This window comes from Dryobates pubescens, chromosome Z (assembly GCF_014839835.1).
Source record: "Dryobates pubescens isolate bDryPub1 chromosome Z, bDryPub1.pri, whole genome shotgun sequence".
Classification (NCBI taxonomy): Eukaryota; Metazoa; Chordata; class Aves; order Piciformes; family Picidae; genus Dryobates; species Dryobates pubescens.
The window spans coordinates 111804404-111818242 of record NC_071657.1 but is presented as its reverse complement, the minus strand read 5'-3'; the positions used below and the strand labels follow the sequence as shown (position 1 = coordinate 111818242).

Genomic DNA, 13839 nt, shown 5'->3' with positions numbered 1-13839 from the left:
GAAAATTGTCTGGCTCTCTTTGAAAACTTTCAGATGTCATGGTACTTGGTAGGAAGTGGTTTTCATCTAGTCTACCTTTTCATTAATGTCTGTAGGAATTTTTATCCTTTTCCTGGATACCAAATGCCATCTTAGAATCATTTTTAATAACCTGAGATTTTGTCTGCTAGAGGAACATGGTGTACTTAATATAACACTGAGGGCTAGCTTCGGCTTCCTTTTGGTTGTTATGTGTTGCCAAATCATGCCATACACTCCTTTCTCCTTTGTGGTTTTGGTTGGGTTTGTTTCACTTTGTTCTTTGTAAATGATCAGTCATGTTAGGTATTCTCATGTCATTCTAAATGAAGAGACTATGGGAGGCTGTTATTGCAGATGCAATATGTGGAGTGATAGCTCCTTTCACCAATGAAAAGGAGAAAAAAAGATTCATCTGCATCTAACCTTAGAATGAAAGCCCTGCAGATATTTATGTTTGGGAAGATATCAGCTGCAGATCTGACTGTTGCCACATTTTATTCATCTGCCTACCTGCTTTTTGCAATACCATTATCAGATGACAAGTTGCTTTTAATCTCATCCTTTTCCTTGGACAATAGCCATTGAATATAAAACTATAGGTCTGATCATCTTTTTTTTTTTTTTTTTTTAAAGGAGACACAATATAAAACCACTTGGGGTTAGAGTGGCATAATTTTTTGTTTTCAGTCTTGGAATTATGATTTGTATGTCCAAAACATACAATACCAAGATAAAGCTTCTCAGAATCATCATTTCTAGTGATATATATCATGTCTGCATGTACATTTATCTGAATCCCTGAAAGGATTACTTCTGTGTCTGTGGCGTAATCTTTGGGTGTAATCCTGACTCCGCTGACACTGACCTAAAAAATATTTTAGTGTCTTTTGAGGGTAAAGTGATAATTTCCTTTGTGTATAATTTTAGGTTCCAAACAGTAAATTTCATGGTCAGATTAGGTCTCTATAGCAGTGTGACACAGATCACTTTATAAAGGTTACCCATTCTTACCAGTATTTATCTCCAGACTACATAACTTTTATAAATTCTTCCATCAGTAGGCTAAGCTTCAGAGAGATGTAGAAAACTATGAAAAATAAACCAAGTATTTTAGTTCCTTGATTCTTTTCTCATTCTCACTTCCTTAGTCACCCAGCTTGCTTTAGTTTAGGTTTATCCTAATGAAGGAAAAATCCAATATAATTGTCAAATGTATATTCTATTTTATTATCAGATGGCCCTCTGCAGTATTTTTTTTGTTTTCCTCACTCTTTATCTTGTGAGTTGCATCCTCCTTTTCCCTTAGCCCCTTCATTTTTTATTTGGTCTCTTTCGGTCTTAAGTGGAAATTGGAGAAGAGATTTGTCTTGCCTTCTAAATTAGTGGTGTCAAATGGATCGTGTATAAATCATAAGCAAAGGAAAAGCCTGTAAAGCTTTGAGAAACTCATTATAAGCTGGGTTGTGCTTTATATGAGGTTTTACTATTCATCTGGGTATTTAATAATAGCAAGTTCTGGTTTATGGCATAACCTTATCTAAACCAGATATACTAACCCCAGTGATTTAAGCAAAATAAAACAAAAGGGAGAAAGGTTCATGTACCTTTTTTTGGTTTTACCATTGTCTTTTTATTCAGTAGTTTTTCCTAGTGTTGAGAAGTGATGTAATACTGTTTTGGGGGTTTTGTAAAAAGTATTTTTCAGAATCCTGAAAGAGAACATTTGCTGCACTATAAACAGTACAAAAGCTACTTAATAAATGGGAGAACCATGATGAATAATGCTGTTTACCAGTTCTTGGATGGAGTTAGCTTTAAATTTAGATTTCACAATGAAGGGGAAGAAAAAGCCTCTTTTGCCAAATAATATATCAACAGACTGCCTAAGAGGTACAAGAACATAGTTTCATTATGCTGTGGATGAATGTTATCCTTGTTACTAAAAACTACTTAATAAAAAATAAGTTTAGGGAGAGAAATTAATTTTTATTCTGTTTTATGTTGAGTTACTAATTTGACTCATGTATGCTTGTAATTTTTCCTCTTATTGACACAGAACTTTCCATATTTAGTTCAAGATTATAGAGCATTTTGAACCAGCCAGTAAACAATCATATTAATTTTTCAGTTGAAATATATTTGATAATTTATAGGTAAGATATCTACAGGAAAATGCATTGAAAACATCTCTCTGTATATTTGTAGTTAATGCAATATGCATGCATATAAATAGCGTATGATATGAGCAAAGAGAGAATGAACCTTTCAATAAAGTCAAATAGCTGGCAGAATACTTTTTGCTTGCAGATAATTAGTTTTAAATTTTAAAAGCAATATGTTTGTCTAAAGGGACGCTCATGCTACTTGGTAGATACTTACAAGAGCCATTTTGAATCGCTTCTCACTCCATGGTGAAATAAAGTCCCAAGATTTCAGACAGGGATAGAGGAGGACAAAAAGGAAAAACTTGGTATCAGAGACAGTAGTTTGCATGTTCAGCCTAAATGGTCTGAGTAACTTATTGAATCTATTTAAGTCCATAGAAACATAGTGACATTTTTCCATTCTATTCTAGCATTTTTATTTTTTTAACAAACATGAGCCAACTCAAAGATTGCTCTAGATTTTCAGTAGTTGCAATTTGTAAGATTGCTATCAGATCCAATATAACTGAGCCATATCATCTGGTTAATCACTACTTCTGTATTTGCTGCAGGCTGTTTTTATCGAAGCATAGAATTCCGAATTTTAAAAAGGCCTTGGAAAAACAGTGTTTTAAATTATTCTCCAATTCTGTTTAGGTTTTGGTTATGAAATTAAGAGGAGAGTTGCATGGTTGAAGTCTGTGTTTGCAGATGGTTCACAGTCCCATCTGCAAACACCTCTGGACTTTGGGAAGCCAGGAGAAGTTAGAATTTCTGAACACAGTGTTTGTGAGTGCAAGATTTAGCATTTAGATAGGTTTGAGCTGAATGATGTGGAGAAAAAAAAATCCCATGCACACAGAGCTCCCTACTGTCTGTGCATTTGAGAAGGCTGAAGAGCTCTGTTTATTGCAACAAAAGGCCTGGAATAAATTATGTGTAGTAAATTGGCTCCAGGTTTTCCTGTTTCAGACAGTAGCTTCAGAGCAGTCTGTTTTATAGGTTCCACTAAATCTCACCAATTGCAGGGAGGTGACACCTCATTTCAGAGATGTGACATCATGCATGTGCCAGTTACATCCAGTTGCATCTTTCTAGCAGTGTGGCAGGACACGAGCAGCTCAACACTTTGTGTTTTGGCACTTTAAACCTACAACCGGTTACAAATTTATGAGCTCCACAGGGAGGTCTTAGCAGGATGAAGCCAGGTTCCTCAGTCCCTCTTCAGCATCACTCCTGTGTGGGACAAATAAAAGCTCTGTTATACCAGTGGAAATACTCCTATTTCAGTGAGGTGTAAGCATAGCTTCCTTTCCCAGTCAGTCTCGCAGGTGATAATTAACACAGAGCAGATATTTCCTATTTGAAGTCAAGGTGGGAAAGTAGCTTTAGTTTCAGCATTTTTCTTTACAGATTCTTTTTCCTTGTTTGTTTTGGGTCTGTTTATGATGAGGAAGTCTTAAAGCATGTTGGTATTTAGCAGAATTATCGAAGAACTAAAGGAAACAATTTTTCCTCTCTGACAAAAATCTTTTTACTGTGGAGGAAGGAAAGAATGTGGGAGCTAGATTTAGTTTTGCATTTTATATTTTATTTCTGTTCATGGATCTGATTACCGCTCAGCAGCATGACTAGGGTTCTTTTCATCAGAAGACACTGATTGACACTGCATATGTTACAGAGAGGAAGGACATTTCTTGAGGTTTAATGGCCAGTTACTTGGTCTGAAGTTCATTAACCTGAGCTAGTCATTAGACTGCTGGAAGAACTCTGCAGAAGCTGGAATTGTATTAAGAGGTTGTCACATATATTTTTAGTTTATGATAATCTGGCCAGATTGAAATGAGTCTAGGACAAGACAGGGTTGGCTGGAGCTCCCAGAGCAGCTGCCTCCAGTGTAAACTCACTGCCTTGTGTCAGGAATTAAAGCAAATGTTTTTTCAGACACTACTCAAGTAAAATAGGAAAAAATAAAAAGGAGGGGAAAAAAGGGGGAAAAGCAATAAATATATCATTAATAATAATAAAACCATCACCACAAAAATAATTTCCATTAGAAGACCTCTGTGTGGAAAAAAAATTTGTGAAGTATCGCTGAAGGGACGAGTTTAGTGCTGCTCCCCACTCAATTAAGTAAAGGGCAATGCATTCAGGCAGCTGCTTTTTCCTGTAAGTGGTAAATTTAGTCCTAAATCTTCACTGTCCTTTGCCTTGAGAAAATGAACCTAGATAATGTAGTGAGATCTCTTTTGGCTGAGGCCCAGACCCTCAAGCCATGACTTCTCAGAATATTTGCAGTGGGACTGGCTCCCTCTTAATTGCTTCTTTTTGAAGTATGATTTGTCTCTATCTTCTCATTGAAGATGAACCACACTGATGTCTCTTGTCTTAACATAATCCTCCTCCCTTCTTCTTCCCCTTAATTTCACCTTTTCCCCCAAAAAAACCCCAGATTTCTTTCAGGTGATGTAACTTGGTGATAATCTAGTCGACAGCTGTCCTTCATAGTTCAACCTCAAATAGATGTTCCAACATAGAAGTAAGCTTTTCTCTCAGGAACCTATACTCCAATAAAGGGGTATTTCATGCTTTTCTTTCCATGTCATCTCATGAATATGCAATAGAACTTGGCCAAAAGTAGCGCATTCAGACACTGAATGTGAGTGGTGAGGAAGAGAGTGAGAAGGAGGCTAAATGTTCAGTGATAAGAAGGAGGCTTTGGGAGTTTTAAAAGTCCCTCTCTCTCCCTCCATCACGCCCTTCCTGCATGCTCACTTTTCTTATTGACAGAAGGTCTGAAGTCTCTGAAAACCCCAGCTGCATCTGACGGAGAAATAAAAGGATCCCCTTTCCAGTCCCTTTATATCAGGAAGGATCCACTGCCTGCATCAGGAGTTGCTGAATTGATTCTGGGTGCCTTGACAGCTCAGGGAGGTACTCTGTTACCAGTGCTTCAGTGAGCTTCTGTGCCAGACCGGTGGAGAGGCTCAGGGGCCACAAGCTGTGCTACATCTCTCATGGGCTCACAGGGAACATTTTCCTTGATGTCCAGCAAGTGTTGGCTGATGTGGACACTAAGATTATTCTTTTAATAAAGCAGTTTTTGTACCTTTCAGAGAAGAATTTTTATGGCAAGTCATGATGCATTAATCTTGTTGCTAACCTGAACACTTCCTTATGCTTTGATTTACAGTATTACTCCAACTCTGACATCTGTCATTTCACTGAATATCTCCCTTGGCCACTGGTATCATGCACTTGTGGGGGAAAAGATCTGGTCTCACAATAGTTTTATTATTTTTTTTTTTTTATACTCTTGATCTCTGTGATCAAATTCTGCCTTTAGAACTCAGCATGACAGTTCAAATAATTTCATATGCAAAAGTGGAGTTGTTGGGTGATAAGGATCCCTTACAAGTGGGGACAGATAGGTCACTAGGGGAACTGTTTCTGCTTTCTATTTAGCTTCTAGGGTGGCTGTGTGACCTTGTGGAAGCAAGTTCACTGTAGTTTTATGATTCTGTGTTTGCATAGGGAGAATAAGGACAGTGATAATTACTTTCATTTGTAAAACACTTTAAGATTTATGCAATATGAATGAATGTTATTAAGTGAAAAGTGTTTCAAAGGGGGCTTAGCTGCACACTGTGCTAAGTCCTGTATCAGCTTATTGACCTCAGCGTGAACCACTCATTAAAGTTTATAGGATATTTTGGTGGGAGAATTGAGGTAGCCATTCTGCTGGAAAAACCATACTGAAAACACATTTAAATCCATCACCTGCACTGACTTTTTTTCTCTATGAAAACTAAACATAATTGCTTGCTCTATCCAATTTTCTTAGTTTATTTATGAAAGTTTATGATGGGTATGTATTCCCTGTTAACTCACCTTGTACACCCATGGTATCTGACATATTACAGTTTATTCTAGTCATGGCATAAACACACAACAAGTGTTGTGCTGAGATAAAAAGAAAATGATAAAACATTAGGATATCCTGTGGAGTGGTATGAATTAACAAATTGCACAGTCACTTTAGAATGGCAAATGTTCATTTTATGGATACTGCATTAATTTGTGGTATGCTAGACACTGGTGTTTTAAAAGTTTATATTTTTTTTTTTCAACCTCAAATGGTATAAGTTTAGTATTGAAGAAACAGATGTACAGTATTTTGATTTATGTTAGATGAAAAAAATACTTTTGTAGCTGACACATTAAATGAGCTACTCTTTAAAAATTGGTCTGGCTTGGTTTTGGAGTTACTGTTTACATAGTAATGCAAAAAATCTACAGATCTTTTCTTTTTGTTTCCAGGTTGAATTTGGATTGTTTGAGCAGTGAGGGGAGATTTCACTACAGTGCAAAAGAAGATACAGAAGAGAGCAGAATGAGAGCTTCCCAAGTACCACATGCCTGCAGCCTGTTGTCTGTAGTGATGCTATTCCTTCCAGTCACCGGAACATCAAAACAAAATATCCCAAGACTCAAGCTTTCATATAAAGGTAAACTTTTCAGCAGCTTTTCTGATCCTGGCTCTTTTGTTTTGATCTGATGTTGCCAGCAGTTCATTTTATTACTTATCAGGGAAAACAAAGCACAGTTGTCCCTTCAGTTTCCAGAAACACTTTACGGAAGCCTTAAAGATGGAAGGAATTCTGCCTAGTGACAATATATAACTGGGTTTTTTAATTGGCATTTCAGTTTACTTCTAGAGTATATTAATGTTCCATACATGAATCAGAAGGGGAGTTATTGCCTAAATATAGGCTTCTAGTGGTACTTGAAAGGCCGTGAGGCCCACTGCAGATATTCACATGTAACCGATAGGAGTGACATGGGACACGGATGATGCTCACGTCTTTCTAGAGCATCAGAGAAAGTTGAAGGAGTTGTTCCAAAGGTTTTGAATAACATAGACATCTTATTTCCATGATGGTATTATTCTCTATCACTAAGATGATAGCTGATATTTTCAAATAGTTGTTTTTTTCTCCCTGGATCTTAGGATCAAAAAAAGTGTGTTTTTCTGAACACTTTTTTAACCTTATGTGTACTTGTTGAAAAAGTTGCAGGATAAGGGGTTTAAATGCATGTATAGTTTTTAATTCTTTAATTGACAAGTACATAAGGAAGGTATATTTCTTGCTACTTTGAATGTACGTACCTTTGCACAGTTTTCACAAGGTACAGACATACATAATTTTTACATTGTCGTCTTTAGCTAAAACATTTTCCAGTTACGCTACCAGTTATGGCAAGCACCTTGCCCTTATGGGATCTAATCTGCTTATGGTTTTTTGAATTTAGAAGATCTTCCTATGCATTACAGAATTACACTCAGGATGGTGTGATAGGACAGGAGGCTGTAAAGCCTTCATCAGTGGTTGATATGTTTATCATGAGTTTAACACACAGAAGAACTTGAGTAAGCACAATGACATGATATTTATTTACAAGCTTCTCTTTGCTAGATTTGTGTGCCACTGTGGTGGTATTCCCCTGTGTATATAAATGACAGAGGAAGAGAGATAAAGGGATCTTGACAACATTTTTATAAATTCAGGAAACAGTTGCACTCACGCCAATGACAACAGAAACTGAAGGACCTGACATGAGCTATGAAAGCTAGCAATAAAACCCCGCTAACATATAGCCAGAGTTTTCACATCTAGGCCTGTCAATTCCCTATAGTATCATATACCATATGGTGATGGCATTTATTGTAGATTTGACACTCACAATTAGTGAATTCCTCTTGACTTCAAAAGTAGATAGCCTTTGGCAAAATCCTGATGGATGAATTTGGCAGGTAAGGAAGGGAGAAAGAAAGAAAAATTGAGGTCAACACAGGGGAAAAAGGAATAATTCACTGAAAATTTAGTTTAAAATAGTGGCACAGACCTACTGGGAGTGGTTGGAAAATGCCTGAGCTCATTTAAAAAGACAATGAACAGATGATTGATATTTAGGCCCTGATCCAAACTTTTATTAGCAACTTTATAAATCTTTCAGTTTGACTCAAGGGATACAATTTCCTATCTAAACTTATCCACCTATATTCCTGGTGGGGGGTAGGGGTGGAAATGCATAGAGCAGATACAAAATGGCACATAAATCTCAATCTTAATATGGAGAGGTGTGATGGAACTTAAAAGTCAAAGGAAATAGTTTTCAGACTTTATTGCACCACCTTTTCTTTTATAATGTTTTTCTTTTTCCACAGCAAACAACAACAAACAAGTTACTGCTTAGTTTTTACACTTTTGCATTGTAAATGGCTCAAGTAGTGCCTGTCATAATTATTGTTGATGATGATGATGTTGGCAGATGTCTCAACTATTTTAAATAGTTGTAACAATTAAGCTTACCTTTCCCCTAACCCCCAAAATGTTCTGGCCAAAATAATTTCAAGGTTTGAGAATGAGATGTAGAATAAAAGAACTTTCTTGCCAGTTCTCATAAAATTGGAAGAGTCATGTCATTGACAGGCCCTGCCATCACCATCCTTAGCAATTAAAACTTGAAATGTCATGGGGAAGATAACATGGGGCCTTTTCCCTTCATGAAAAACTGACCAAAAGTGTCCACATCAGGAAGTTCTGAAAAACAGATCACATGTGTATATATATATGGCTGCCACAGATGACTTTCAAGAGATTTCCTCCCCTCCCAAGTGCAGTGTGTTTATGAGATGGCAGAGCTCCATCTTCCCAGAATGGCTGACTATTTCCTTGGGTAGGAGAGCTGGAAGCAAGCAGGAGTTTCCCCTGCAGCTACTTCATCTCACAGCTGCAGACCAGCACACCTCAAGCGAGGCCAGGGAAACTGCTTTTTCACATGCCCAGACAGTAAAGAGGAGAAAGAGAACACCAAGTGACAGATGAAGAGGCTGAAGTGTAAGGAACAAGAAGAGAGAAAAAGGAAGAGGGAACAGTTTTAAAGGAACCTAGAAAAGGAGAAAATTGAGAGAGAAAGAAGTCAGTGGGGGATAGAGGAAGAAGGGTAGCTAAAATAAGTCTACAACTGCAAGAGTGTTTCAATAAACCATAATGCAGTAAAGGTCCTCTGTGTTCACACAACAGTTCAAATTTAACATTTGTCTGCATTGCAGTTTTATGTCTTAATCTTCTGTGGGATACCTTAAGGGACAGAAATCTATGCTGGAAATGTTAGGATACAAATATTCCCATGAACAGTGTGGGTTTCAATGTGATGTATGATGGGTGTCTCTTATTTATCCTGTTTCTAAAGATGGATTCCAAAACATCATACACACATAAAACTATAAATACCAAAAAGTCAATTAAAATATCTTGTGGTACAGAGGTAATTGTATGTATTTCACCTGTGTTAGTATAATACACTGTTATATTTAATTAAATACCTCATCCTGTATTTCTACTTTTTTTTTTTTTCCCCTGCTAATTGATAATTCTTCAGTACTCTCTTATCTTCTTAACTTAGAGTCTAGCTTTTCAATATTGATGCATGCCATTTATATTCCAGGAATTATTACTCATCTCATGATGTTTCTAGAGTGGTCTCACTACACAGACCTTAATTAAGCACTTTTACAAGACTGTGAGGTGTTTTCATTGTTATATCTTTATTGTTAGGAGAAGGTAAACAAACTGTCTTCTGATAGATTTCCATCGTTAGAGAACTATAGCCTGATTTTTGCAATAACACTCCATATTTTAATTGCATAGGACTACAGTATGTATGTATCGTTCATTCTCATGTGTCTGGAAATACCCTATGATCATGATCCAAACTGCAGAAATCTGCAAGCATTGATGTGACATCCAACTTCCTTAATCTTACTGCCTGCTACCTCATTTAACATCCTCATTCCAACATCTACAGCAAATGCAGGTTTTCATATACAAGTCTCAGTCAATGCTGTCAATTACAAGATGGCATCGGTTCCGTTACTAAGGAAGGGAAGGGCCTGTGTCATAATTCATAGGTACAAAAATGTTTAATTCACATTGCGTAGACAGTGACTAATTATTTTCTCTTTTGGGTAGTAAATCTTTGGCAGGTAATATGCACATTTTTTGTGCATGTTTCTAGGTTTTAGAGAGAAGAACCAGACCAGAAGATAGATTAATTTCTAGGGAAAAGGAGGGGAGAATAAAAAAAATCAACCTTGTTCAATTTGTGACCCTCCTAAACTTTGTCATTGGAAAGGTAGCCTTATAACAGCAAATTTAAGCCTATTTAATTTGCTTTACCTTTCTGCCTTTCATGGACATCTTGGAATTAGTCTGAGCACTTTAAATCATAGATTCATTTAGGTTGGAAAAGATCCCTGAAATCCTCAAGTCCAATCATTAAACTGACATAACCACATCCACCAGTAAATCATGTCTCCAAGTGCCATGTCTGCTTGTTGTTTTAATACCTCAAGTGATGGTGATTCAGCCACTTTTCTGGGCAGCCTGTTCCAATGTTTGACAACACTTTCAGGGAAGAACTTTTTTCCCAATGCCCAATCTAAACTACCCCTGGTACTCCTTGGGTTGCTGTTTTCTCTTCTATCCCTTGTTACTTGAGAGGAGAGATCAAATCTCACTTTGCTACAACTTCCTTTCAGGTAGCTGTAGAGAGTGATAAGGTCTCCCTTGAGCCTCCTTCTCTCCAGATTAAGCACTCCAGTTCTCTCAGCCTCTCCTTATAGGACTATATATATATATACACCTCATGGGAATACATTTTGTATTACAGAAGTGTTCACCCTGCTTTCCTTGCAATGGGTGTGCCCTAGCCCAGATTCAGATGTTGTCACCAGTAACATATGCACATCGACTTCAACAAACATGTCATCCAGGAGCACTACAATGCCTCAAAAGCAAGTGCTCTTGCTGTGACCTCTGTGGATTTGCTCAGAGGATTTGGACAAGAATCCTGTGTTGTGTAACAGCACAAGGCAAGAATGAAGGCAACCTTTGGTTTTAAAAACAATATTTATCTAATGCTGTTAAAAACCAATTATGGCAGCAATTTAAATTAAATAAGCAAGAACATTATTCTCATCTGTTTTGGTGTTTTGTTTTTTTTTTTTTTCCCTTTGCATTGAATGAATTAAAATGCATTCTCACTCCCACTAAAGTTGTTGCAAGACTTTAGCCACTGAAACAAATAGAAGCAGGATTGAATTTCCACTTCTTGGTTTTTTTATTTCCCTTAAATAAGTGAACTAAAGACATAAAATTCTGAATGCAGTTGAAGGATGACAATGATAAATCAACAGCTCCAAGTGGAAATTAGCCACACCTAAGAACAGTTTAGCTTCGTGCAGTGTTTTTGTATATGAATTTCTTCTCCGTAAGAATGATCCATTCTTACAGCATGGTGAAAAAGAAAGAAGAGAGTAATATTTCAGTTCCAGGAATTCTTTCAAAAATTTGATTGGATTAGTATATTTCCTTAATATTGTAAAAAATATGCTTTGAATACTCTACTCTACAATATTGAGCATCCTGTTTTCTAAATAACATTTGCTTTGAACGCGTATCATTCTGTAACTGGTAAGATACTTAACTTTTGCAACAAAGCAGTTAGTTTGTTCTGTTTCAGTAAATCTGGCTTTCTTTCCAGGTCATTCATCGTTTAATTATGCATACAATATACAGTTAAAATGATGTACCTCTATAAGCCTTGACTGAACTCCGACACTGTAATAATTCCAGTAGCACAAAGGGAGGGTTACCCAGCTATGAATGGTTGGAACTCAGTAAAAGGATGATGTACAAGAAAAGCCTAGAAATGAGCTTGCATTTCGACAGCTGTGCTTGCTCTACAGGAAGAGGAAGAAAAATCAGTTAAAACATGCTTTTGTGAGTCTGAATGTTGATAATGATCAAAGAAGAAGCTTAGTGAGGAAGTGTTGCTTTTCTTGAGTTCCTTCTATGTTGAATTCATTTTAGGCAACACATGGTTTGGTGTTTGGTTTTTTTGTTTATGGGGGGTATTTTTGTTGCCTTTCCCCCGCTCCCCACCCCCCCGGAAAATCTGTCTCAGATTCCTTTGTAGAGTAACATAAAACATTTATGTCAGAGTTGAGAACCTGTTTTCAGTCTGGAGGCAGTGAATATTGAGATTTTTAAATGCAGCACAGGTTGAAGATGGATGGGCATTGTCACACATGTAGACGAAGTATAAACTTGAAAGGGTTTATTATGTTTTAGTACAAGAAAAATAGCCAGTTTCTTACAGATTTCTTATTTTTCCTTTTTTAAACTAGTGAACTTGAAGGTCAGATCCAACTATATGTTGCATTTTCTGTCGTATAATTATCATGTATACAATATCCTCTAGAGCAGCCTCCAGTCAGTGACATCAACAGTTTACAGAGCAGTTGAACTAAGAATAACCTTAGAGAATTGACCCATATCAACCTCTGAACAGTGTAAACAGCCTGTACTCAAATTTTCATGATTCCAAAGCCATTTGAACTGGATAAAATAAAGAACTGTGTTCACAAAATACCAAACTAGAGAATGAGTGGTCCTTTGTGAAAAGGAATATGAGATAACACAGAAAACTGCTTCCCTGGAATGAGAAGGTGGGGAATATACATGATCAGTGGAATCAGCTTCAAAGAATGTACTTTCAGAAATATTTGTCCAATTGCACTTTTATTAAATATCTGTAAAACAAATCCAATCCCAACTGGTTTCAAAGATCCCGACATTGTTCTCTTTCTATGCACTAATTTAAGGGCATGATATTCTTGACGTCAGTGTGTGACTAGCATTGGACATCTGTGGTTGCAGCAGAAGTCCTGGAGTTGCATCCTATTTCCCTTTCCTCCCTCTCCATTTCTGCTGTTCCATTTACAGATGAGTCACTCAAAGAAAGGCTGAGGAGATGTCTGAGTTAAAGTCCTTCAGAGATACAAAGACAGCAGAAAGAGACAGAGACAAAATTTCCTTTATCGCACCAGAGCACTATGAGAGAACTCAGAGGGATTGGCTAGTTGTGGTTCAGAGAGGCATTTCAACAAGAGTGGAAGTGACAAAGGTACCCTTTCCCCCCTAATTCCATATAAGAGACATTCTTTTTTGTGATTCAAATTCTGGATGTCTCAGAGAAGTATGCTGTGTTGTACCAAAGCACTTGATGGCTGTGATGTTACTGAAGACACTGAAATTTTGTATTCAACTTATCTGGAAACCTTAGAAAGGCTGTACAAATCCTTCTACATTATCCATGCATCCTATACAATGCTGCCTAGGTCCAGCTGTACATCTGCACTTGGGACTCTGAGTCTGCTAGAACTTGCTAGGCACAACTCCAACGCAAATTAGCATACAATGGAATTAATGTAGATATGCAATGTACTCTAGTTTTAATGGCTTTGTAAGAACTTAAGTCTTGCCAATATCAGAAAGTATAAGTCATAATTATATGTCACTTTGCTGTAGCAGAACACTGTCAGTACAAGTTATTGTAAAATGAATTGATTTTATCTTCATTGCTAAAAGAGATCCTTTGACACTGTCAGTGCAAAACTGTTTTGAAACCCTACCTTCATATTAGCCAGCTGAGTTACTTTCCTACACTTGTTTGCTTTTCAGTAAAATAAAATGATTCTGGAAAAGGAATAAAGCCTAAAGTCTTTGAAATTGCCCAAAACCAGTAATTTCCCACATTTGAACTA

The 13839-nt window shown here is 36.9% G+C and overlaps 1 protein-coding gene across 1 annotated transcript in view; it reads left to right on the top strand.

The window, feature by feature from the left end:
- Positions 1–13839, top strand: part of SEMA3D (semaphorin 3D) — a 147334-nt gene that overhangs the window by 48038 nt on the left and 85457 nt on the right. Inside the window, exon 2 of the mRNA XM_009899954.2 lies at positions 6486–6673. Coding sequence (XP_009898256.1) covers positions 6559–6673 — 115 coding nt within the window. The 5' untranslated portion in view covers positions 6486–6558. The remainder of the gene's footprint in view (positions 1–6485; positions 6674–13839) is intronic.